The 23,332-nt window shown below is 45.2% G+C and overlaps 1 protein-coding gene across 1 annotated transcript in view; it reads right to left on the reverse strand.

Moving 5' to 3' along the window:
* Window positions 1-18,646, reverse strand: part of LOC144711586 (3-hydroxyisobutyryl-CoA hydrolase 1-like) — a 52,956-nt gene extending 34,310 nt beyond the window's left edge. The window contains exons 1-2 of the mRNA XM_078585555.1: window positions 18,541-18,646; window positions 13,332-13,412 (exon numbers count right to left, since the gene is read on the reverse strand). Coding sequence (XP_078441681.1) covers window positions 13,332-13,412; window positions 18,541-18,579 — 120 coding nt within the window. The 5' untranslated portion in view covers window positions 18,580-18,646. The remainder of the gene's footprint in view (window positions 1-13,331; window positions 13,413-18,540) is intronic.
* Between the last annotated feature and the right edge of the window lie 4,686 nt (window positions 18,647-23,332).

Raw genomic sequence — 23,332 nt, forward strand, 5'->3', positions numbered from 1 at the left:
CAAATGTGTGTTTGTTGGTTATTCTTCCACCCAAAAAGGGTATTTATGCTATCATCCACCCTCTTGTCGGTTTGTCGTCACCAAAGATGCCACGTTTGATGAATTTCTTCCCTACTATTCCTCCTCTTCTCCAGAACCACCATCGTCCACATCTCCATCCGATCCACTTGAATTCCTAATTCTTCCTCCACCATCTCCTCCGTCATCCGTCTCTAGTCCCTCTTCGCCGGCCCCGACAGAAGTGTCTCCTCCTGTTGCTCCTCCAGAGATTGTGCCTCCCGACCCGTCTCCGGCCGCCGTCTCAGTCCCTCCTGTGGAGCCTCCTCCAGTATCTGCTCCTGCGCTCGACCCTTCTGCTGCACCTTCTTCGATTCCACCGCTTCCTATACGTCGCTGCCCGCCTGAAAAACGCTACGATATTACTCTTGCTCGTCGAAAACCTCGGGTTGCTTCTTCTTCTCCAGCTGTCCCGCCTCCCTCTTCCTCCACCCCTCCAGAAACCTCCTCATTAGCCGTGCTGCCATCGTCTCGTTCTTCTCCTCTCTATCCATTAGAGGCATCCATCTCATCTCACCGTCTCTCACCATCCTATCATGCCCTTCTCACCTCACTTGATGCCACTTCCCTTCCAAAGACGGTGGACATTGCCCTTTCGTTTCCGCATTGGCGTCAGGCCATGGCGGAGGAGCTTCATGCTCTTGCTCAAAATGAGACGTGGGATCTGGTTCCTCTACCGGCCGGGAAGCATCTCGTGGGTAGCCGTTGGGTGTATGCTGTGAAGCATAATTCTGACGGTTCTATTGAGCGCCACAAAGCCCGGGTTGTGGCACAAGGGTTCACTCAGAAACATGGCATTGATTATCAGGAGACATTTGCCCCCGTCGCCAAGCTGAATACGGTGCGGATCTTATTGGCCCTTGCTGCGGATCGTGGCTGGATTTTGCAGCAATATGATGTGAAGAACGCTTTTCTGCATGGTGATTTGACTGAGGAGATCTACATGGCATTACCTCCTGGCTACACTTCCTTAGTGCCGTTGTCTCCAAAGTCTGTTGTCTGTCGCCTGAAGAAAGCACTATATGGCTTGAAGCAATCTCCTCGAGCGTGGTTTGGTCGTTTCACGATGGCCATGAAGCGCCGTGGATACCGTCAGTGTAATGGAGATCACACCCTCTTCTACCGCCATTCCACGTCAGGGGGAGTCGCTATTCTTCTTGTGTACGTGGATGACATCATTCTTACGGGTGATGATACGGCGACCATTACGGAGCTGGCTATGTATCTTTCGTCGGAATTTGCTATTCACCATCTTGGCCCGTTGAGGTACTTTCTTGGTATAGAGGTGGCATATTCTTCGAGCGGGATCTTTATTTGTCAGAGAAAGTATACGGTGGACCTTCTCTGTGAGCTTGGAAAGGAGGACTCCAAGCCTGCTTCGACACCGATTGATGCGAACCATCGACTTGGTGCCGATGCGGATGAGGAGCTTGCTGAGCCTGGACCATATAGAAGACTTGTGGGCAAACTGATTTATCTCACCCACACTCGTCCGGACATTGCATATTCAGTGGGTGTTCTGAGTCAGTTCATGCAGACTCCTCGCAGGAGTCATTTTCATGCTGCTCATCGTCTCCTCCGTTTCCTGAAGGGCACCATTGGCCGTGGACTATTGTTTCGTCGCCATACCGGCCTGCGTCTCGAAGTCTACACCGACACAGATTATGCTGGCTCTGTGGTTGATCGTCGGTCCACATCTGGATATTGCACCTTCTTGGGCGGCAATCTGATTACTTGGAGGAGCAAGAAGCAGAAAGTGGTCTCCCGATCAAGTGCTGAAGCGGAGTTCCGTGCCCTTGCGCATGGTCTGTGTGTGAAGCACTTTGGATTACCCAGCTTCTTTGTGAGCTACGGTGTCCAGTTATCTCCCCTGTCCAGCTGTTCAGCGACAACAAATTGGCGATTAGCATTGCTCATGACCCCGTTCAGCATGACCGTACAAAGCACATCGAGATCGATCGCCATTTCATCAAAGAGAAGCTTGAATCGGGAGATTTTTGCACGCCATATGTTCCGTCCGCTGAACAACTTGCAGATATCTTCACCAAAGGGCTTCATGCCCCTAGGTTTGAGGAGCTCTGTTCCAAGCTGGGTGTGGAAAACATCCACGCTCCAGCTTGAGGGGGAGTGTTGATATGATTATTACGTTTCTTTATTTTTCTCTCTCCTGTTAGCCCATTAAGGGCCCTATCTCTAGTCAGCCCATTAGGGCTCCCTATAAAACCCTGTAATCTCTTTCATTTCATTATGAAGAAGTATTGTTTTCTTGTTCACAATATTCTCACCAGCATAAAAATATATTGGAAGGATTGATACAGGAACTATTAGACAGTAATGTCATTTAGCATTCTACGAGTCCATTCTCCAGCCCAGCATTGTGATAAACGTTTCAACAAGGCATATCAAAGGCGTCGCTCCCACCGAATGGGAAACGACGTGGCTGGCGGCAGTTAATTTACCTTAAGCTATTATCAATAAGCCTGTGAAGGGGAATGCAGGGACGTTTTGATTTCCAGAGAAAACCCAAGCGGCGGGCCGACGTCTGGAGCAGTCGGAAGGGGTTTGCCCGACGGCCAGAGAAGGAGATCGGGCTCGATCTTATCGCACACTTCATTCTCTACTCTTTCCATTTCCTCTCAGGACTTTGTTATCCGTTTCTTTCTTCTTGTTGGAACTGGGAACGTATTGAAGATCCATCATTGTTATCGTGGAGTTATAACACATTGTTAATAAAAAATAAGAATGGAAACTGGCGTATGTGTATAGACTACAGAGCTTTGAATAAAATCACTATACCCAATCGTTTCCCTATTCCCATTGTGGATGAGCTACTTGAAGAATTGCATGGTATGAATGTGTTCTCCAAACTAGATCTTCGATCTGGAAATAATCAAATAAGAATGGACCCAACTGACATTTACAAAACAGCATTCAATACTCATCAAGGCCATTATGAATTTATATCATGCCATTTGGCCTGACAAATGCCCCAGCCACATTTTAAGCGTTAATGAATTCCATTTTCCAGAAGTTTCTCAGAAAATTTATCCTGGTATTTTTTGACGACATTATGGTGTACAGTAAATCAGAAGAAGATCACAAGATCCACCTAGATATAGTATCCCAATTGCTAGCAGAGAATCACCTCAGGTCAATACCCAGAAACGCAGATTTTTCCTACATCAACTGGAGTTCCTAGGACATTGGATTTCCTCCGAGGGAGTTGCCACGTCTGCATCCAAAGTTGACGCTATACTCAAATGGCCCATACCTAAAACAATCAAAAAACTAAGGGGTTTCCAGAGTCTGGCTGGTTATTATCGCAGATTTGTATCACTGTACGCAGCTTTGGCACAACCACTCACGGATTTACTTATGAACAATTCATTCAAGTGGTCTGATGCAGAAGAGTAGTCTTTTACACAACTTAAAACTGCATTAACTTCCACACCTATCCTAGCTCTACCAAATTTTTCATTACCTTTGCCATTTTGACTGATGCATCCGGCAATGGTATTGGGGCCATATTACTACAGCAGTCAAAGCCTGCTGCCTTTTTTAGTCAAGCACTCTCTCAGAATTCTTGTTTTACTTCGGCTTATGAACGAGAATTTCTGGCAGTAGTTAATGCAGTTAACAAATGGAAGCACTATTTTTTATTTCAGAATTTCTCATCTTCACTGATCACTTTAGTCTCAATTTTTTAACTGAGCAAAAGGAAATTCCATTACAGTATCACCGTTGGATGATTAAACTCATGGGTTTCAGTTTTGAAATTCAGTTCAAGTCCGACAAGAAAAAATTGTAGCTGACCCTCTCTCTAGATCTATAGACGATTCCGCAGAAAAACTGGGAGCCATTATTGTGTGTCACTGGCATGGTGGTCCCACCGTTGAGCGTGTAATTGCTGCAGATGATAAACTCTCCCAGATTGAAGTTGATTGTTCATCCCTCTTCGAACATCCCTCTTCGAACATCCCTCTTATTCTATTCGTCAAGGCCTCCTCTGCTACATGGGCCGTATCATTTTACCACCAAATTCATCATTGATCCCCTCTATTTTGTTTGAATTTCATGATGCCAAGGTTGGGGGTCATGGCGGTTTTCACAAAACTTACAAAAGAATCTCTCTGCAACTTTTTGGACAGGTATGAAGACAGCTATCAAGAAATATGTGGACCAATGCGATATTTGTCAAAGACATAAATCATTACATCTCTCACCTGCTGGTTTACTTCAACCTTTGCCCATTCCTCATTCGATCTGGGAAGACATCAGTATGGATTTCATTGAGGGTCTGCCTAATTCTCAGGGGTATGACTACATTTTAGTCATTGTTGATAGACTCAGTAAATAGAGTCATTATATTCCCGTCAAACACCCGTTCTCGGCAGAAGTGATTGCTCATATCTTCATCAAAGAAACTATTCACTTACATGGTCCACCCAATTCTATAGTTTCTGATCGGGGTTGTCTCTTTATTATTCAATTCTGGAAAGCCTTGCACAAGCATCAAGACACCAAGCTATTACTCAGTTCTTCCAATCACCCTGAGACAGATGGGCAAACAGAAGTCACAAATCGTGGTCTCGAATGTTGCTAAAGATGTTTCACAACGGAGCACCCAAAACATTGGGTCAAATTTCTTTAACGGGCAGAATACAGCTACAATACGTCGTTCCACACATCCATTGGCATGACTCCTTTAAAAGGCAGTCTATGTCTAAATTAAAACGTGCATTAGGCCCAAACATTCATGCACCATCCATCCCACCGTTTCTCATTGATGATTATGAATGGAAGGTCACTCCGGAAGCTGTTCTAACATCCAAGATTACACCGGCAGGATTATCTGTCTTAATCAAATGGCAGGGTCTTGATGGGAGACCATCTCGCCATCAAGACAGATTGACGCCAGCAAAGCAACCTCATCGAGCCGCACGAGCCCACGCCCGCGACACGTCGTTTTAATTGTATTACTCCGCACGAAGATGAAGCCCATATTAGTTTTCGCTATTTCTCTTTTTTTTATTGTTGTAATTTCTTCGCCGAATTCTGGACGGGGGCCGTCATGTTTGGGCCTCGTCCATTTCGAACCTTTATTTTCTCGTCGTTTTGAGAGAACCACTCGTCCTGAGATGGCTCTCTCCAATTACACCCAATTGGGCATGCCCCGGCCCTATATAAGGACGGCATGGCCAAGAGGACAAGATAGACTTGAACTTGGAAATCAAAGTGTTGTTGTTTCTTTCTTAGTTTCCTGGCAATTACAGAGTTAAGAACCTCCAAGAACTTGAGTCTTTGGAGGTCAATTCGTGCAAGATCGCCCGCAATCACTACGGTTGAAGATTCTTGAATCAGTCATCGCCCAGAGCAAGGCCACGCACGACCGCTCTAGTGTGCAGTGCTATCCTGTACGCACGCACATACTGCTGTCCCGCCGCCCAACGCCCTTCCTGCGCCCTCGCGACCTCACTCCGTGCGCCCAACGCCGCCACCGCGTGCTCTGCCGCGCCCGGGACACCTCACGTCGCCTCCGCGCACGTTGCCGCATCTCCACGCGCCAGGCCTACCACTGCGCCCACCCACGCCAGATCTACTTGCTCGTCTACAGGTCCCAGCAAGCGGCCACCCGCCCACACCAAGCCAAACGCGTAGCTGATTCTACATCGAATACAACGGATATCCGCCCACAGGTTCTATTGTTTCTCTCCTCGACGCAGTTCACTATTTCCTAACCAGTATTCGTCGATTATTTCCGCGCCTTTAAGTGTTAGGAAATCCTTCTTATTGCCCCGTCTTAACTCAAAATAGCGAGTGAATAGGATTAAATATTCCTGTGTTACAACATTAATTCATTTACTAGGAGGATTGGACGCCGACGAGTAGTGGATTACCCCTCATCTTACGCGTCTAGTTGGTCCAAAAGGATGTTGGGAAGTCGATTGTGTCTAATCGAACTTCGCCGACTTAGTTGGCTGCCTTACTTTATTAGTTAATTCGTCATACTTGTCGTTAATTTTCAAGTTTGCATCAATTCATCTAGAGAAGGTCATTACATCAGACGTCATCTGTGGTGTAATATGCGCCAAACGATCCCGGCTTCTAGCGTATTACATCCGGTTTTCTAGCTTATGATGCGACTTGGGAAGACGCCACCAGCTTCAACTCGACGAGTGAGTATTGACAAGCGATTCCACAAGGCATATCAAAGGCGTTAGTTTCGTAGGGAGGGAAACAACGTAACAAGCGTCGTTTAATAGTCTCACACGTACCTATAAATAAGGATGTGACGGAGGAAACAGGGGACAATTATTTCTTGAGAAATCTCAAACGACAGAGGGGGGGAGCCGGATCGGTCAGAAGGAGTTTTCCCGACGGCCAAGAGGGTTTGATCCTCCCCGCACTTCTTCTTTCCCCTATGCCCATCCTTCTTCTCTTCACAGAGTTAGCATTTCTATTTTGGATCCGACAACGTTTTGCGGAACTACATTGTTATAATTAGGAGTTATAACACACTCAAAAAACAAGTGAGAACAATCTTCTTCTCCAAGGTCGCACATGGGACACGCGATTGGCGTGTCTGGGATCATGCGCCTTCAGAGAGTACATGTCATAACTCAATGCTAAACCTGTGAAGCCAACCAAAAATTCTGACTTCCAACGGTACCTTCTGTTTCCATAGGCATTCACATGTGTGTATAAAGTATGTGTCTTCTATCGTGCTCCCCCGGATCTGTTTATGCATGTCTCTCGAGCTGACCACTGAGCTCCCCTCCATACCCAACTGTCCCTTTTTTCATACACGAACCTTAAGTCTACTATTTTCTGTTGCATGTTCAAGAGATCTTCCACTCTCTGTTCGGACAGTGCATCTTGCAAGTGTGGATTCCATGTGCCATCCCAACAATCTCTCTTGGAGGCTTGTGGGGTCCTAGCCAGTGCAAATAATCGAGGAAAAACTTCCAACATCGAACCTCCTGTGGACTAGTCGTCCAACCAATAACGAAAATATGCTCCATCCCCCCTAATTTGGGTACAAATTACCCTTGGCTTTGTTGGAAAACTTGGCCCAATCCCTGCCAAAAGCCAGAAGCCCCTTTGATTGGCCTCGATCGCAACTCCCAATTCAAACTTGCGTTGTACATATCCCATAGCACTCTCGTGACCATGTCCTCCTTCAGGCCCATAATCTTGGTTACCCATTTAGTTTGCTGCGCTACATTCATGGATTTCAGATGTGGTACCCCATATTCCACTAGTCTATGCACCACCTCCGAGGACAACCATGCTGATACCCCCCCAATTGCCAATCCAGGCCCGTTCTAGAAAAAATGCCTCCTCAGAGCTTCTAATCGCCGACCAATCCCCTCAGGCAACCTAAAGACTAAGAGGTAAAATATTGGTATCGCCGATAGTAGCAATCTCACCAAAATCAGACGTCCCGCTCGTGATAACACCCGACTATGCCAACCCTCGAGTTGCTTCTCCACCTTTTTAATCAAATGGGACCAATCTGTAGAGGTTAGTCACCCTTCTTTAGGGGTAAACCTAGATAACGCATTGGAAGTGTTCCAATTGGACTCCCAAAGCTTCTGAACCCTAGACCTCCTCCTCCGGTCTAAGGCCCACTCCCACAATAGCAGATTTGGAACAGTTGATCTATAGGCCAGAGAAGTCCGCGAAGAGGTCTAACAGCATTGACAAATTTCGGGATTCCTCCACTGAGCCTTTTATGAAGAATCCTGTGTCATTGGTGTGTACCTCATATGGCTTGTAAAATCTGGGCAGTCGGAGCACCGGTTCACTAGAGACTGCACTCTTTCAACTCACGGAATGCTCTTTGACATCGGTCTGTCCACTGCCACTTTACATCTTTTTTAAAGAAGTCCGCCAATAGAGTAGCTACTCGGGAGAAGCCTTTAACAAACTTTCGGAAGTAATTGGCCAGCCCAAGGAAAGACCTCAACTGTGGCACTCCCTTTGCGCTGTCCAATTTTGGATGCCCTCCACCTTCGAGGGATCCATGCGCACACTTCCGATCCCGATTAGGTGTCTGAGAAATTCAATCACTTGTAAAGAAAACTCGGATTTCTTCGGGTTGAGGCAGAGCTCATGCTCCTTCAGCTTGGCCATCACCATCCTCAAGAGCCTCACATGCTCATCTAGGCTCCAGTTGAATATGAGAATATCATCCAAGTACAGAACAACCCAAAAAGATATTGTTCATAAGGCAACAAAATGTGGCAGGAGCATTCATGAGCCCAAAAGGCATCACGCAGAATTCAAAAGATCTGTAGTGCGTCACGCATGCCGCCTTCGGTTCGTCCCCCTCCTTGATTCGCACTTGGTGGTACCCGCCTTCGGTTCGTCCACGAGAAATTGTGAGCGTCCCCGAGCATGTCAAACAACTCTTCAGCGTTGGGCATAGGATATTTATTTCTCATTGCTACCTTGTTCAGCGCTCGGTAATCTACACAAAGTCAGAGCAGCCGACCTTTTTCTTTTGGAATAGGACTGTTGTGCCAAAAGGTGCCTTGGACGATCGGATAAGCTTGTTCTCCAGAAGTTCTTGAAATTGTTTCCTCAGTTCCTCTAGATAGGCGGCGACATCTTGTAGGGTGACGGGTACTCAGGAGTAGTTCTATTTCGTGGGGATCGCCCCAGCAAACTTGTGTAGTACATCCATAGTCAGCCCCAGTAGTCCACTCGCGAAGGCGTCAGGGTTATAGTGGTTGTCACCCCAACTAAGCGCAGCCAAACGGGCTGGTGCACAACCCTACCTTCCACCCTTTTTCTAGGGTGCTGGCCCTCGTATGGTAATGAGGTCTCTTCCCCTTTTTTTGATCTGCCCTTGATTTGCATGACGGACAGAGGAGCGGTGTTCCGTAGTTTCTGGACCCTTTGGTCTCTGAAAAAACATGAGTGAGATCCCTCCGGAACACTATACCGTGACACTGGAAAAAACACAATTGCGCGTGGTTCCATCAAGACGTCGAGACCCAGGATGACCACAAATTCATCCATGGGACACCAGAAGTTTGTCCGGCCTTAACTAGGTGGCATTCCCTACTGTTAGGCCCCTAACTAGGCGGCATTCCTTTTCCAGAGGCCTGCGTGCTTATTGGGAAGGAATGTCCGTGCAATTTTGGCTCACGACATTTAAGGACTGACTCATAATGGGTAGTGATGCCCAAATACATGATCTTTCAGGCCATTGCCACTGTACGTGGTGATACATTACAGACCGTGCACGTGCCCGTCCATGCCCAAGGTGGGATGGATCAGGTACGGTTTGCGCGTGATGGGCGCGCTAGCGCCAACGCTACCCGCCAGCGTCGAGCGCTATGTGCGGGTGCGGGACGCGCAAGCCGGGCGGCGTGCCGCGGTTGCAGCGCGCGGAGTTGTGCGGGGTACCGCGCAGGCAGCGAGCGCATTGCATGTGCGGGGCGCGGGGCCGGGAGACATCCCGCCAGGAGACTAAGGCATGTGGCGCACAGAGAGCGCCGAGACGGCACAGCGGGCGCGCAGCGCTCTTGCGAGTAGTGCTGGGCGCGTAGCGCCCAGCTCGGGGGCGTCGAATGTGGCGGCCTCGCGCGGGCTGCACGCTAGAGTGTTGACACGGGTGCTGGTGGTGTGTGTGATCGTCAATGCAGGGGTAGCACGTGTGATCGTCAGGCCCGCGGGCGCACGGCGCTCGGCCCGGCGCACGTGTGTAGCGGCAGAACGGGCGCGCGGAGCGGCGACCCTGAGGCGATGTGGCGACATTACCTCGGCGCAAAACGCCTCGTCTCGTTTGTTGTATCACCCCTCGTCTTCCCCATGTCATTATCCCCAATGATGATGTACTCTTTATGATATGAATGCAATGACCCTATTCCCTGACGGTGCTGAGCACCACCATCTCCTCTAACCCTTTCTATGAGATCTTAAGCAATCCACAAAGCTTCCGCTCCAAGAGATCAAGGCTGCTCACTGTTTCGCCCTGAACATTGAGGCCGACACACGCCAAATTCAAGCAAGAGTCCTAGCTCAGTATTTGACCGTGTGACAACTGGTATCAGAGCCAGGTTGGATCGCCTACCCTTGTGCTTCTGACTTCGGTTGAGGAGATGGAGTCGTTTCGCGCACAGTTAAGCGAAGAGAGACGACAGAGGGAGCAGAGGCTGACTAATCGCCTACTGCACAAGAACGTGATGGGTTTGAAGACCCACGTTGATAAGAACTACGACGAGCTAAAGTCGGATGTAAGAGAATTGCGGGTGGAGGCCCGCCAGAGGCATGAGGTCCTCGAAGAAACTATCAGACAACACGAAGATACTACCCCGGTAGCTGACCGAGATGGTCCTGATTCTAAAGCTCAAGATGGAGAGGCTGGAAGAAGGCACCAGCTGTCGTCCTAGCAACGACGACGAGGGGAAGCACTCACTACCCGAACCGCGGTTCGACGGTTCTCGCCGGGAAGACCTGGTGGCAGATTTTCTATACGATTGCGACCGGTATTTTGGCAAAAGACGACTTTCAGATGATAGAAAAATACTAGAAGCTAGTTACTTCCTCACAGATAAGGCGAAGTCGTGGTGGCGACAGAGGAAAGAGTGTGGAAATTGGCCACCCCCGACATACGAAGAGTTCGTGCGGGAAGTAAAGGAAAGCTTCATGCTGCATAACACGGCGTGGATTGCGAGGGGAGAACTTGAAAACCTCAAGATGACGGGCAATCCGAGGGAATATGTGGGCCAATTCGTGTCCATAATCCGGAGAATCACCGACATTTTTGAGGCGGAGCAGCAGACGTCGACGAGGGCGAGAACCGTCTTCCCGGCGTCTTCCCGGCGATCCATCCTTCTGAACTAGAGAAGGGACTGGTCGAGGAACGAATAACCTCATGAGTCAAAAGCTCTTGAACAGCATTTTCTAACTCGTTGTTATGGGAGAGAATATCGGTAAGGCCTGAGGTTGATTGGTTTGGCACTAGAGAGCAAATGTATGCAACGGTCTTGGGATCTTTTGGGTGGTAATTTGAGGGATGTTTGAAAAACAGCAGAATATTTTCTTTGTAAATTCTCAATAAAAGGTAACGGTGTGAGATTGAATATTGTGGCATTGGCAGGATCACAAGTTCTGTAGATGTCTCGGTATTGACGCTTTCTGTTGATAAGCTCCTGAGCACAAGTGCTGGACTGGTAGTTCCCCAGTGGGAAATCAGGATCAGACTCAATCTCATAGAGCTGCCTGCCCCTTCCAAAGTGCCTTAAGGATAAGTGAATTGTAGTTGCTGAGGAACCACTCCAACGTTTGTAACTAGCGAATTCACATTACCATGTCCAAATCACCCATTGTAAGAGGTAGGAAATCTTGAGTGAATTCCATTGCCTGCAGGTATACTGGAACATTTAAACATACCCTTGACGATGATGGTACCGTACCATTGGCTAATAAGATGTCAAAATTTTCTCCTTTGGCGGTGGGTAAATTTAAGGATGATATTACTTCAGGATGGATAAAATTATGAGTAGCACCCCATCGATCAGAACTCTCGCCCGAAAGCCCAATATACTTCACCATAATTTCAGCATGCCAATTTTTGGAGTCTTGTCCATCGAGTGTAGAGCAACTTGTGCAGTAAAGACAGAGCCATGTGTGATAGGTGCTTCATTGGTTTGCATCATGTCGAACTCCTGTGGAATTTCCTTATCATTCTTCTCCAGTACCATTACCAAATTGAGATCCTTTCGACATCTGTGTCCTGGAGCAAATTTTTTGTTGCAATGATAACACAACCCTCATCTTTTCTTTGTTGAAATTTAGCTTCAGTGAGTCTAAGGTTGCGTCTCTTGAGTGGCCTTTCCAGGGCGTGCGTCTGATTGGAAGACATATCTTGAGATCCAGAGCTGCTCGAACCAGTATAAAAGTTTCTTGGTTGTCCTAAGGTTGAAGCTTGATGACGTTGATGAATATGTTGATTTGGTGTTCTCTGAATAGCCAACTGACCTGGTTGAAGATTAGGGACTTGTGAATTCTATCCTGTTTGAGATAAAGTCTACAGATCTATTTCAGCTTTGATAGATAGGTCCATAATTTTCTTAAGACCATATGGACGATAATGTTGCACCTTGCATGCAAATTTCAGGCTTAAGACCACGTAAGTATGCGTTCTCCTCGACAGCAGCAGACAAATCAGGAATTTGTGTAATCAATCTTTCAAACTGAACAATATTCGGTAATTAATCCTGCTTGTTGTATTTCAAATAGATATTTGCGCATAGCATTTGCAGATAGTCCACACCGGCTATAAAACTGATTCTTGAAATCCATCCAATCTTGAAAGTCAAACTCATCCTCAGCATAGAAAAACCAATCCAAGGAAGTCTCATCCAAGTGCAAAGAGATCAAATGCATCTTGTCCCGATCAGACATAGGATTCAGTAGAAAAAACTGATCAACACTTTTGATCCAACCTTCTGGGTTTGTACCTTGGAATGTAGGTAGATCAACTTTCTTGAACCGTAGATCCGAATCATGATGATATTGAACTGGTGTCGCATCATTATGACGATAAGGATGACGAAGGTTGGCTTGTGGTGTTGGAGTTGCCGGAGGTGTATTTTGCATAGTCTCCAACCGCAAATTAATAGCTGTTATTTGCTCCATGAGATGCTCCAGTACATTTGTGGTTCTAACCGAATGCAGAACTGGATCCATTCTCTGATTTTTATCCGCCATAAGATGCGCCCCAAATTCCATCGCTCCGATCTGTAATGTGGATTTGATCAGCTCTGATACCAGTGATAAGATTACTTGTTGATCTCACGAATTCCCGAATCAAGAATCTCAAGGAAATATGATAGCAATCTATATAATCCCATATCTGAGTTGTGAAGAGGGAAAACTTGGAATGTAGAAGAAAATGTCGTGGATAAGAGAGTAAGGATAGAGTTGGAACAACTCTAGAAGAGATAGAGGTGGATCAAGGTCGGTTCGGCCCCTCCCAAATGCAAGGCTACCACAATTTTGAGGGAAACATCCAAGAAGGGAATGAAAAAAAAACACACCTAGACAGATTGAGGATTGTATCAATATCTAATGTGAAATAATCAATTAAGCAATCACCTTCATTTGGAATTCATGCAGCAAATGCGTACAAGTTAAATTTTATGAATGGGGAGGCAACATTGACACTCTTAGGCCATCAAATCATGCGAGTCACAAAAGTTTGGTCATGAAAAAAAACCGTGTATGATGATATCATATACAAATATATTAGTTTTTACCATTTCATATGACAGCGCATTGAGTTGGCGAGGCCTGTTAAGAATAATAACCCTCACATGATTTCTTGCTTCTACCAATACCTGGTAAAAAGGCATCAAGTGATCAGTAGGTTTCAGGCTGGTTTTTTCATGGACCTCCAAGATTGAAATAATCAAGACAAAAATATAAAAGAATCATTCTGAAAATGTTCCACACAATATTGCCAAAATATTTTCATTAAATCATAAAGTAAACACATGGAAAATATAAGATCAATGAAAATAGAAATAATCAACCTGAGAAAAATGGTGGGGATGAGAAATGGTGAGTAATAAATTCTCCGACCTTGCATAAATGATATGGTAATATTAGAGACAAGTTTCTTAAAATTTTCCAGGATGATGATGATGAGGGATTCATTTCTTATTTACCAAGTGACAGGATTGTGATACAGTCTTCTCAGGAATGTTCCAATTCAGACGAGAATAAATTAAGAAGATAGAAACGATATATATATATATATATATATATATATATATATATATATAGATCAGAGTAGAAGATACAAGTATACTGACATGATCCCATGTCGGGTCTACGTCCGTCCAAGGCCCAGTAAGGAACCCAAAGGGAAGACAGCGGCCCAGATCCCTGAAGAAGTACTTAAACCGCTACGTCCATTTGGGTTAGGGCAAGAAGTATGAACCCCAAGTGAGTTTCCTTCCCTTTGGTCCAGTCATCTTCCTCAACCAGTCGTACTCGTCCCTCTCCCCTCTCGCTTGCAGGCCATCAAGCTGCAGGCCACGGCTGTTCTGGGCGCTCCGTCGTCCTTCTGCTCACCCCCCTTGTTCCTCCCTCGTTCCCGAATTCTCCTCTATCCCATTTTCTGTTACTCACAGACATTGGAGACAGACGTAAACTTCTGTTTGAGTTCTTGTGTTTTCATTGGGAACATACCATATACAAACCCTTTCGGGCAGGATCTGACCCACTAGACGATCACTCGCCTCCCAATCTCTTAAGGATTAACTTAAGAGCCTTAGGAATCACTCCTTCTCCTTGAGTGTTTTCCGGCCCTTTACAACACTTATCTACAACTATTTATACTATCCTAATTTGGGCAGTTATATTGTTGCTTCAGTTGTCCTCTTCGAACATATCCAAGGGTGGTGTCTGTTGGACCCCTCCCCTGGATTCTTCTTCAGGAAATGCCTCAATTGACTGTGTCTCTTCAGATGCATCAGTTGGTTGGGTATGCTGTCTTGATGCCCAGGGAGATTCTAATGATATATGTGAGTGGCTGCCATAACTATCATAACTGTCATTTTTCATAGTCAATATCGATTAATTTTTTCTTTTGTATACTTTAGGAAGATTCATATCAGATTGCCACTTGGGTATTTTTGTCATTTTTACCCGTGATACATCCTTGATAACATATCAGTCAATGATACCAATGTATTCCATTATTGGAATGACATCTTGATGCTCAAGGAAAGAGGTTCAACGACAGCTAACGAGTAAATGGGGAGAGAGGAAAAAGAAAACAGATATAGGAAGAAACAAAATGTGAGACACCATTGACTCTATTTAGCTGCCTTCTTAAAGGGAAAACATGTCGAGGAAAAAAATGACAAAAATACCCCTAAGATGTGATGGGGATCAAATCAATACTCCTCCCTTCAGCGACCAGCTTGTCCTCAAGCTAGTTGGCATCTGCTGCCCTGGTGGGCATGGGATAGGCGTGACATGATCATGAGCTTAGCTGCAGTCAAAGAATGTGCTCAATTATGGCTGATCTACTACTTGATCACGGCTGTACAACCGCTTGGGCCCAGTTGGACCACTCCTGGGCATTGGCCTGGTCCCTAGCTGTGTCATGGGCTGAAATGGGCTCTGGAATATGCTGGGCTGCAATTGCTCATAGATAGTTAGCGATTTTTCTGATGTCATTCCATGATTGTTCCACAGCCTGTCTGCGGACAGTCCTCTGCAGTCCCTGGTTGGTTCACAATCAGTCTGCACGGAAACTGTGGTTGGTCTGTGGTCTATCCACAACGTGTCAGATGGAAGTCTGCGTCTGAGGATGGTTATGTGGTTTCCTACATTCATCTATGGAGATGGGTCGGGGGATTCGATGGCCCTTTTGGGAGGTCTGCTGATTCTAGTGTTCTCCAGGAGATGGATCCTCCATATCTGGCAACTGCCCAAGGGTCGGGACTGGGGCCCCAGGAGAGGCTAGGAGGGCAGGTCGGCAAGTTGTCCCAGCAGACCTGTAATGGGTTTTCAGGCTGTTTGTGGAGGATCCCCAAGCTCCTTGCAGAACTACAAGATCTTTGGAGGTCAGTGGGTCTGTGGGTTTTCTGCAGACTGGGCTGTCCAAAGGCAGCAGGCCATATTGTCAGACTCAGCCGCTGAAGGTAGGCCCAGCCTGGGGTTTTGTCTGGCCAGAGGCAGATGACCCAGACTGGCAGCCAGGGTTACTACAGCCAGGGCCTGCCAGGCAGGCCAGCACTCTGTAGAGCAGGGCAGCCCGAAGTGGAAACCCTCTGTTGTGAACCATTAGGGTTCACAAAAATGGACCCTTTCTTCGAGGTTTCACTTCTAATGGTAGTTTCAGCCGGCCCGACAACAATGTTACCACAAATAGCGACAAAAGGTGGCACGACAGCAGCAAACGCTTTACATTCTGTAGCCATAGCAGGTGGTCCATTAATGGATCTTACATTATAGGTGCAAGCATAAAGAACATACCACCTTTGATTTTTGTCATGATGTAATCAGTCCTAAAGGGTCCTCCACTTTAAAATTTTCAACCAGCAGAATTAGAATGAAGCTGTTCTTCAACTTGACACTCATAGCTTGGGAATGGAAGGGCTGGCTCTCTGTCTGGCTTGGTCTCACTCAAGAACCTTTATAACCTCGAAAATATTTCAATATACAGAGTGGGGGAGGGTGGCGGTGGAGCTGCAATGGCAGTTGTCCGCACCACCTCTGTGAACAAAGATGGGAAAAGACCAGCAACTGCCTACTGAAAGGTTTGCCAGGGCAGCCAATCCTTCCCTCGATCAAATTGCCAAGGTTTCATGGGTTGGCAGCTGACATCATTCCACTATAGCAGCAATGATACTAGCAGGCATGGTGACTACTGCAGCAGTGATGTTCCCGTGACTCCGGTGGTGGTGGTGGCTAAGGTTCTCCTGTACAGCTGAGCAGCACCAGAACAACGATACTTGGACCAGGGTGCCCACAGGCCATGCCAGTGCCTGTTACAACAGTGGGTTTCCTGGCTCACCCACAGCATGTGACTCCCTTGAGTGGGAAGGCAGTGGACAGGCTTGACTTGCACTGGGGTTAGGCTAAATAGGTCAGACCAATCTGGCTGGGCCACTCGATGCACCCAAAAGAGTCTTGGAGTCCCATTGGGTGTCAGGTGCAGGATTAACCCTCCCAGGTGGTGCTCTAGTATTTCAGGTCCAGCCCCCACAGGCTTAATGGACAGGCCATAATCATTAATGAATTGATGGACTAGCTTGCATCTGGTCGCCACATGTTGAATCAATAAACCATCAAGAATGCAGTTAATAAAGTCCCTTCCCCCTTGAGGTCCCCAAACCAGCAATGACTGCAATGTTGCTGGTCACAGAACTGCCAGGGGCAGTGGCAGTGGCAGTTGTGATGGCGGCAGTGGCCACAGATTATCCAAAAATGGCTGATGAAACTGCCAGGAGCGATCCCCCTTTCTGATAAAAATGCCAAAGGAAATGTTGGAAGTGGTTAGATAAGTTGCCAGGAAAACTGTCCCAGTTGATGAAGATCTCATTGGTAATCTGAGATGTGGCTCAAAAATGCCACAGGATTATCTAGATGTGGCTGAAGAAGCTGTTGATGTGGCACCTCTGATTTGGAGGCAATCACTGCTGTTGCAACCCAGGTGGGGCACTAACATTTTTTTTTGAATTAAAGGTGGGGCACTAACATGCTGACATGCCGCCACGAAAACTGATCTGTCACTGCTGAAAAGGGAGTCTGCTGTGGTGCCTCTGAGGTGTTGCCCCTGACCTGCTTCATCTGACATGGTGATGCTGAGGTGGTACCTCTAGAAGGTGCTGACGACATGGGAAGACTGTCAACCAATCAAGGACTGCTGATGAGGCTAGGGCTCTTAACATGGCAAGGAATGGCACCTCATGAGCTTCAAGATGGCGTTTTCAAGAACTGAGATGTCGACGATGATTACAATGCCATACATGCTGCAACAATCACCTTGAAAGGCGAAATAGCTGCCACTGTCATTTGGAAAAGTGAGAATAGTGGCCACCCTTGCCAGCTGGAGAGAAATGGCTACCATCACGTCAAGAAGAGAAAGAAGCTGCCATCACTGTATGGCATTTCATCAAACAGGCCAGTGGGTCCCCAAACAGAGAGTCACAGAAAGACCAGGACCTAGCTCGGACCTAGGCTAGGGTTCATCAGGAGAACTCTCGCAGAGGACGCAGGCTCACACAGAGGAGACAATTGTGCAGAGGAATCACGTAATTCTGAAAATCCTGTGGCAGGATTAACCAGATGTTTTTCTCCCGGAATTTTCATGGATTTCAAGAGTAAGTCATCGGAGAGCTGAGTACAAATAATCTAAGGCTTGGAGGGAAATCTGGATATCCAGCAAGTACTTGAACAGGGTGAGCAAACTGGGGCACGAACAAATAAAATGGAAGAAGAATGAAATTTGAAATTGAAGAGAAAGCACGCGCTGCCCTGATCTAGCAAAGATCAATTTCCCTTAGACGATGGATATAAATTAATCTACCGGTGCCCACAAAAATCATAGTAGGCCCCGAGAACACATACGCGCAGTGGATTTGTTTGTTACCGATGTCTATACTGATTGGTGATTTCACGCGATACAACGACATGTAGTCGCCGAACTTAAACATACGGAATACTCTCTTTGCCACAAAGAAAATCAATAGCGAGAATGGCAAAAGATCCGAGATGCGGCATCAAGTTAAGCTATCTGAAAATTAATCAGGCACGTATCTGGCTCAAAGAAAAACATACGAACCATTTTTACGAAAACTCAATTGCAGATCAAACAACTTCGATAAAATCAAAAGCTCCAGGAAAGTGCGATCGAGCAGAAAAATACAAAATTAACGACACGCAAATAAAAATTCTAAATTCTCAGCGACGAAATTCAGGGCCCTAACACAGGATGATGATCGATACCTGATTTGTATCATCATTTTCCCCTTTCCAAGAAGCCATCGGGTTTCGTCGAAGCCCTCGCGGATCGCCCACCGTAGCTCTGAAGCTGTTTGGAAAGATATCAGTCGTTTGAACTGTCCATTGGGATTTTTTCTCTTTATATAGGCTTGCTCCCAACGGTCAAATGGATAAAACATAATAAAATGAAAAAAATACTTAATAAAATAGTTTTTTTTCTGAACTAGTTGTTTGGAAAGATGCAATCTCTTTTTTATATAAACTAGTTTCTACAGAGAGAATAAAATCATTTGTTGGTCCTAGCAAATTTCCAGTCTATTATATCATTTCAGTTGAATTTGAAAAAGATATAGTTATGAATAGTGTGACTTAAATAAAAGTTGAGTTGGAAATGATACATTAGGAACAGAGAAAGTTGGGTCTGGTGAGATTTAATGCTGACCAAAGAATTTTAAAGGTTCAGTAGGCACGAGTACTGAAGAAAACATCCAGGGGAATAAAAATACTTGGAAAATGTCATGAAAGGAAATATTAGACAAGTTAAGATTTTGCAATTTAATAGCTAAAATGAAGTACTTTAATGGGAGCCATAGGGCGATTATATGTTCTTAAGATGCCATGGAAATCGCAAGCAAAGCTTGATAAGGGGGAAATTTTCAAAAGAAATAAAGCAATATATATATATAACATTTTGAGGTTTTATTTTTAATGTTTAATGAGTGAATGGCACATAAAAAACATCAATCAAAAATATAAATGCAGTTCTCCTTAACTCCAATGAATCAATGCACAACATGCTGGTAATGAAGGGATTGATTGACTCAATCAGAAGTCAATTGTGCATTGGAATATCAAATCAAAATACAGATCTGAAAATTAAAATCACGGGTAGAACTGAAAACATCACCTTTGCACTGATAAAGATTTTGATATCTTAGTTCCTGGATTGAGCTTATTCAAACAGTTTAGATATCCAGCCTCTAGATGTATCGTTGTGATGTTCAGAGCACTGTATCTGTTGTTATTTACTCGTTCTTCATTGCTAGAAATCTGATTTTTATCCATCACGGTACCTCCCTTTGGATTCATGGACTTCATTCCAAAAATCACACGGCTGTAATAAAGAACAAATCTTTTTCAATGAACTTTATCATGGCATGGTTGTATGAATGGCTTGACGAATACACAATATCTATCACCTCCACTACTTAAACTCTATAAAAAATTTTAATTAAAGTCCTTAGAAACTTTTCACAAAATTTGCTGTCCATGGGAACACGTCACAAATACCTCCGAATTTAGAGTATATCCACCAACGTCCATACACATGACCCATTTAGTTAATAAATTTATGGCCCAAAAATATTTATGAGACAATCTTAATTATTATCTCTATTGACATGTCAATTAATTAATAATTAATTTAACCAAATGGATATGTTATGTTTTCAACGTGTTGGATGCAAGTTAGACCGCGTGCTCTAGAAGATACAGAGTAGTGATTGAACTCTCTCATCAAACCTGTGCTGTTTGGTTATTGTATATGTATAATATTTCATTTACAGTAACCAATAATTGTCGAATGACTTGTAATAAGGTTAATTATCAAAAGCTAATCTTGATAGATATTGCGTCCATCAACCTATAAGTATTATTTTGAGAGTATTGATTGATTTTGAAAATAAAAGGCTCCAAAACGTGAAGATATAGTATAATTAAATAATTCAAATTTTTATTTAATTAAATAATTTATAAGTTATTTTTATAAGGGTTAAATAAATTCAAAATTTTGGAGAAATAAAAAATAATTTATTGACTTAAATGGACTAAAACAATAGTCCGCATGAAAGGCGTAACGATCTGGGAACTGTCTCGGAGAGAGACTCGGTGAAATAGACATGTCTGTGAAGATGCGGACTACCTGCACCTGGACACTAAGACCCTATGTGTTTGGGGTTAATAAAAAGTATCAAATATATTTTTATAGATTTATTAAATATAATAATTAAAGAGTTAAATTATTTTGCGCATAATAAAATTCTGTAAATCATTTTGAACTTTGAATAATAGTTCTGAAATTTTAAGCTTGATTGTCATGTTTAATTTAGCAATATTTTAATTTATTGAAATTTGGCATCACATCAGATCACTTATTTTGATTTTCAATTGTGATATGAATATGTGGTATGATATACAATTGTGAAAAAACTAAACAACCTAGATGGACTTAACGTAAGTACCCCTAAGTTTTGTCAACCAATGAGATTGGATTTTGGGGTTATGTAAGATAGTCAACCGACACACATGTGATCGCATACCACATGGAAGGCATACATTATATGTCCTAGTTGAAAGCATGTGTTGATATAGGATACAACACAATGCTTACATCATCAAAGAGACCAAAGTAAACTCCTCTATCAAAATCTGAGCCATGGCGTGAAGGTGAAAACTGGAGTGTAATCCTCCTTCCTTAAAAAGCATTCAGATCCAAATCCTTTTTTTAAGTTGGGTTGGTGGGCATACTCTAGGCTTGGTGATTCAAAAGGAGGGACTAAGGACAAGTTTATGATACAAAATAGGGATACATACAAAGCTATTCCTGTCGAGTGACTAAGGTAAAACTCAGAATAAACTCAATGGTTGGTGACGCATAATCCAGGTCGCATGAACATTGGGGACCGAATCACGATCAGATACTACACCAAGAGATAAGTGTTTGACATATTATGTTTGGTGGATCTTACTCCAAGTCATAACACTAATGTTCATATTTTGGTTCTCTAGTAGGTGATTGCCAGTTTCTCCGCTTCCATACACTTGATATGTGTATTGAATTTTAACTTTTAGTGGAAGAAAATTCTTTATTGATGAACATAGGATCTACATGAAAATAGTGATTCATTAGAAATTTCTCCCGAAAGTAAATATGTTGTAGAGTAACTAAATACAACACCATCATAATACCAACTGTGTAATAGGCCCAAAGAGTCTTAAGTATGAGTACATAGCTATGTCCCAGAGTGATTACCATCTTGAGATTACAATTTATGTCACTAAAGGAGAAATAATAGAGTATCACAAGTGGAAAGATGATTTCATTATGGCCCAATGCTACATGTTTTCTTCTATGTGTAATGAGTTGTACATGCGACATGAAGATATGAATTTGAGGCCCATTTCTGCTTCATATGTCAAAGTTATTTGTTCAGAAGAGTAGAACATAGAGATATAAGATATCAAAGAGTCTATTTAGAGCTTGGATGGCCAAATCATCATTTGTACGAAGTCATGTGCTGAAGATGATCTTGTGGATCAAGAGTTTGGCAGTTTAATTCCCTTTGGAGATGAACATGGACATGATTCTTCAATCCTTACCTCACTCATTCTGTAGTTCATTATTATCTTCAATATGAACAAGCTTTAGAATACTCTCTCAAATCTATCGAACATGTTTATCAATACTGAGGGGAACCTTTAGAAGGAGAAACCCGAAGTATCCTCAGGAGAAAGGTGATGTCTACCTCAAGGAAGGACATCTCTATTGAAGAAGAAAGTGAAAGAAACTCTAATGAAGAAGGTGATGGAAATATGTAGGACAACTAGGAGATGATGGGATGGGACAACAATTGGTGTGGGATGTTGGGCGACTAAGGAAAGGGTGGGGTAAAACCAGACCACAAAATCACACGGTCGATTCTGAAGAATTAAATTCGATGAGATAGTGGTGGTGCAGCCCCTTTCCTCGTCGAGGGCGGGAGTACTGTCTTCAACCACCGCGATGATGCTAAGCACCAAAATCAATAAATTTGAACGGTCCCCCACTTGAAGATTCAAAAACTTATTCAACTAGTCGCTTGAAAATCCAAAATCCAAACAAACCCAACGGCGGTGGATGAACTCTTGAGGAGTACTGGACGAAGAACACGGGACACCAAAGAGTTTAGGAGTACCTCAGCACCAGATGGTGCGTGACGAGGTTGCGGAAATTCTCAAAGTGTCATTGACGAGTTCAACGAAGAGATGATCCACCGACGGAGCAAACAAGAGCTAGTGGCCGTGAGGATGATGAGGGCGTTGGACGTGAGTGGTCTGGTTGCAGGGTGTTGACCAATAGTGGCGACCAGGGATGAGCGTTGGCTGTCTGGGCACCGGGCGGAGGGCAGGGGAATGAACGGCCTGGACGTTGGGGCGTCCTGGGCGCTGGGTGGCGGTCAAGGGGCGCGGGCGGCAGCCAAGGAGCGCGCGCGGCCTAGGCGCGGGCAGCCCTGGCACTGGGCGGCGGCCAAGGGGCACGCGTGGCCTGGGCGCGGGCGGCCTTGGGTGGCGGCCAAGGGGCACGCGCGGCCTGGGCGCGGACGGCCCTGGCACTGGGCGACAGCCAAGGGGCGCGCGCGCCCCCTAGGCGCAGGGCAGCCCTGGCGCTGGGCGGCGGCCCAAGGGGCGCGCGACCTAGGCGCTGGGCGGCGGCCAAGGATGAGTGCAGGCGGCCTAAACACCGGACGGAGGGCAGAGGAGCGGACGACCTGGGCGCTGGTGTGACCTGGGCATTGGGAGGGAACGACCAAGGGGCACGGGTGGCCTTGGCGTTGGGCGGCAGCCTAGGCGCGGGGCGGCGACAGTAGTGGCAGTCCAAGGGGGAAAGGGGGCTAGGGCAAATCTTCCACGAAGAAAGCTCAATTCTTGAAGATAAATTCGCCAAATGTTTCTCGCAACATTGGCCTACATATAGGCCTTGGAGGGAAGAGAAAATACGTGAAATGAAATAAAATAAAAATAGACGTTGTGATATTGT

The sequence above is a fragment of the Wolffia australiana genome, chromosome 14, assembly GCF_029677425.1.
Source record: "Wolffia australiana isolate 7733 chromosome 14, ASM2967742v1".
In the NCBI taxonomy this organism is placed as follows: Eukaryota; Viridiplantae; Streptophyta; class Magnoliopsida; order Alismatales; family Araceae; genus Wolffia; species Wolffia australiana.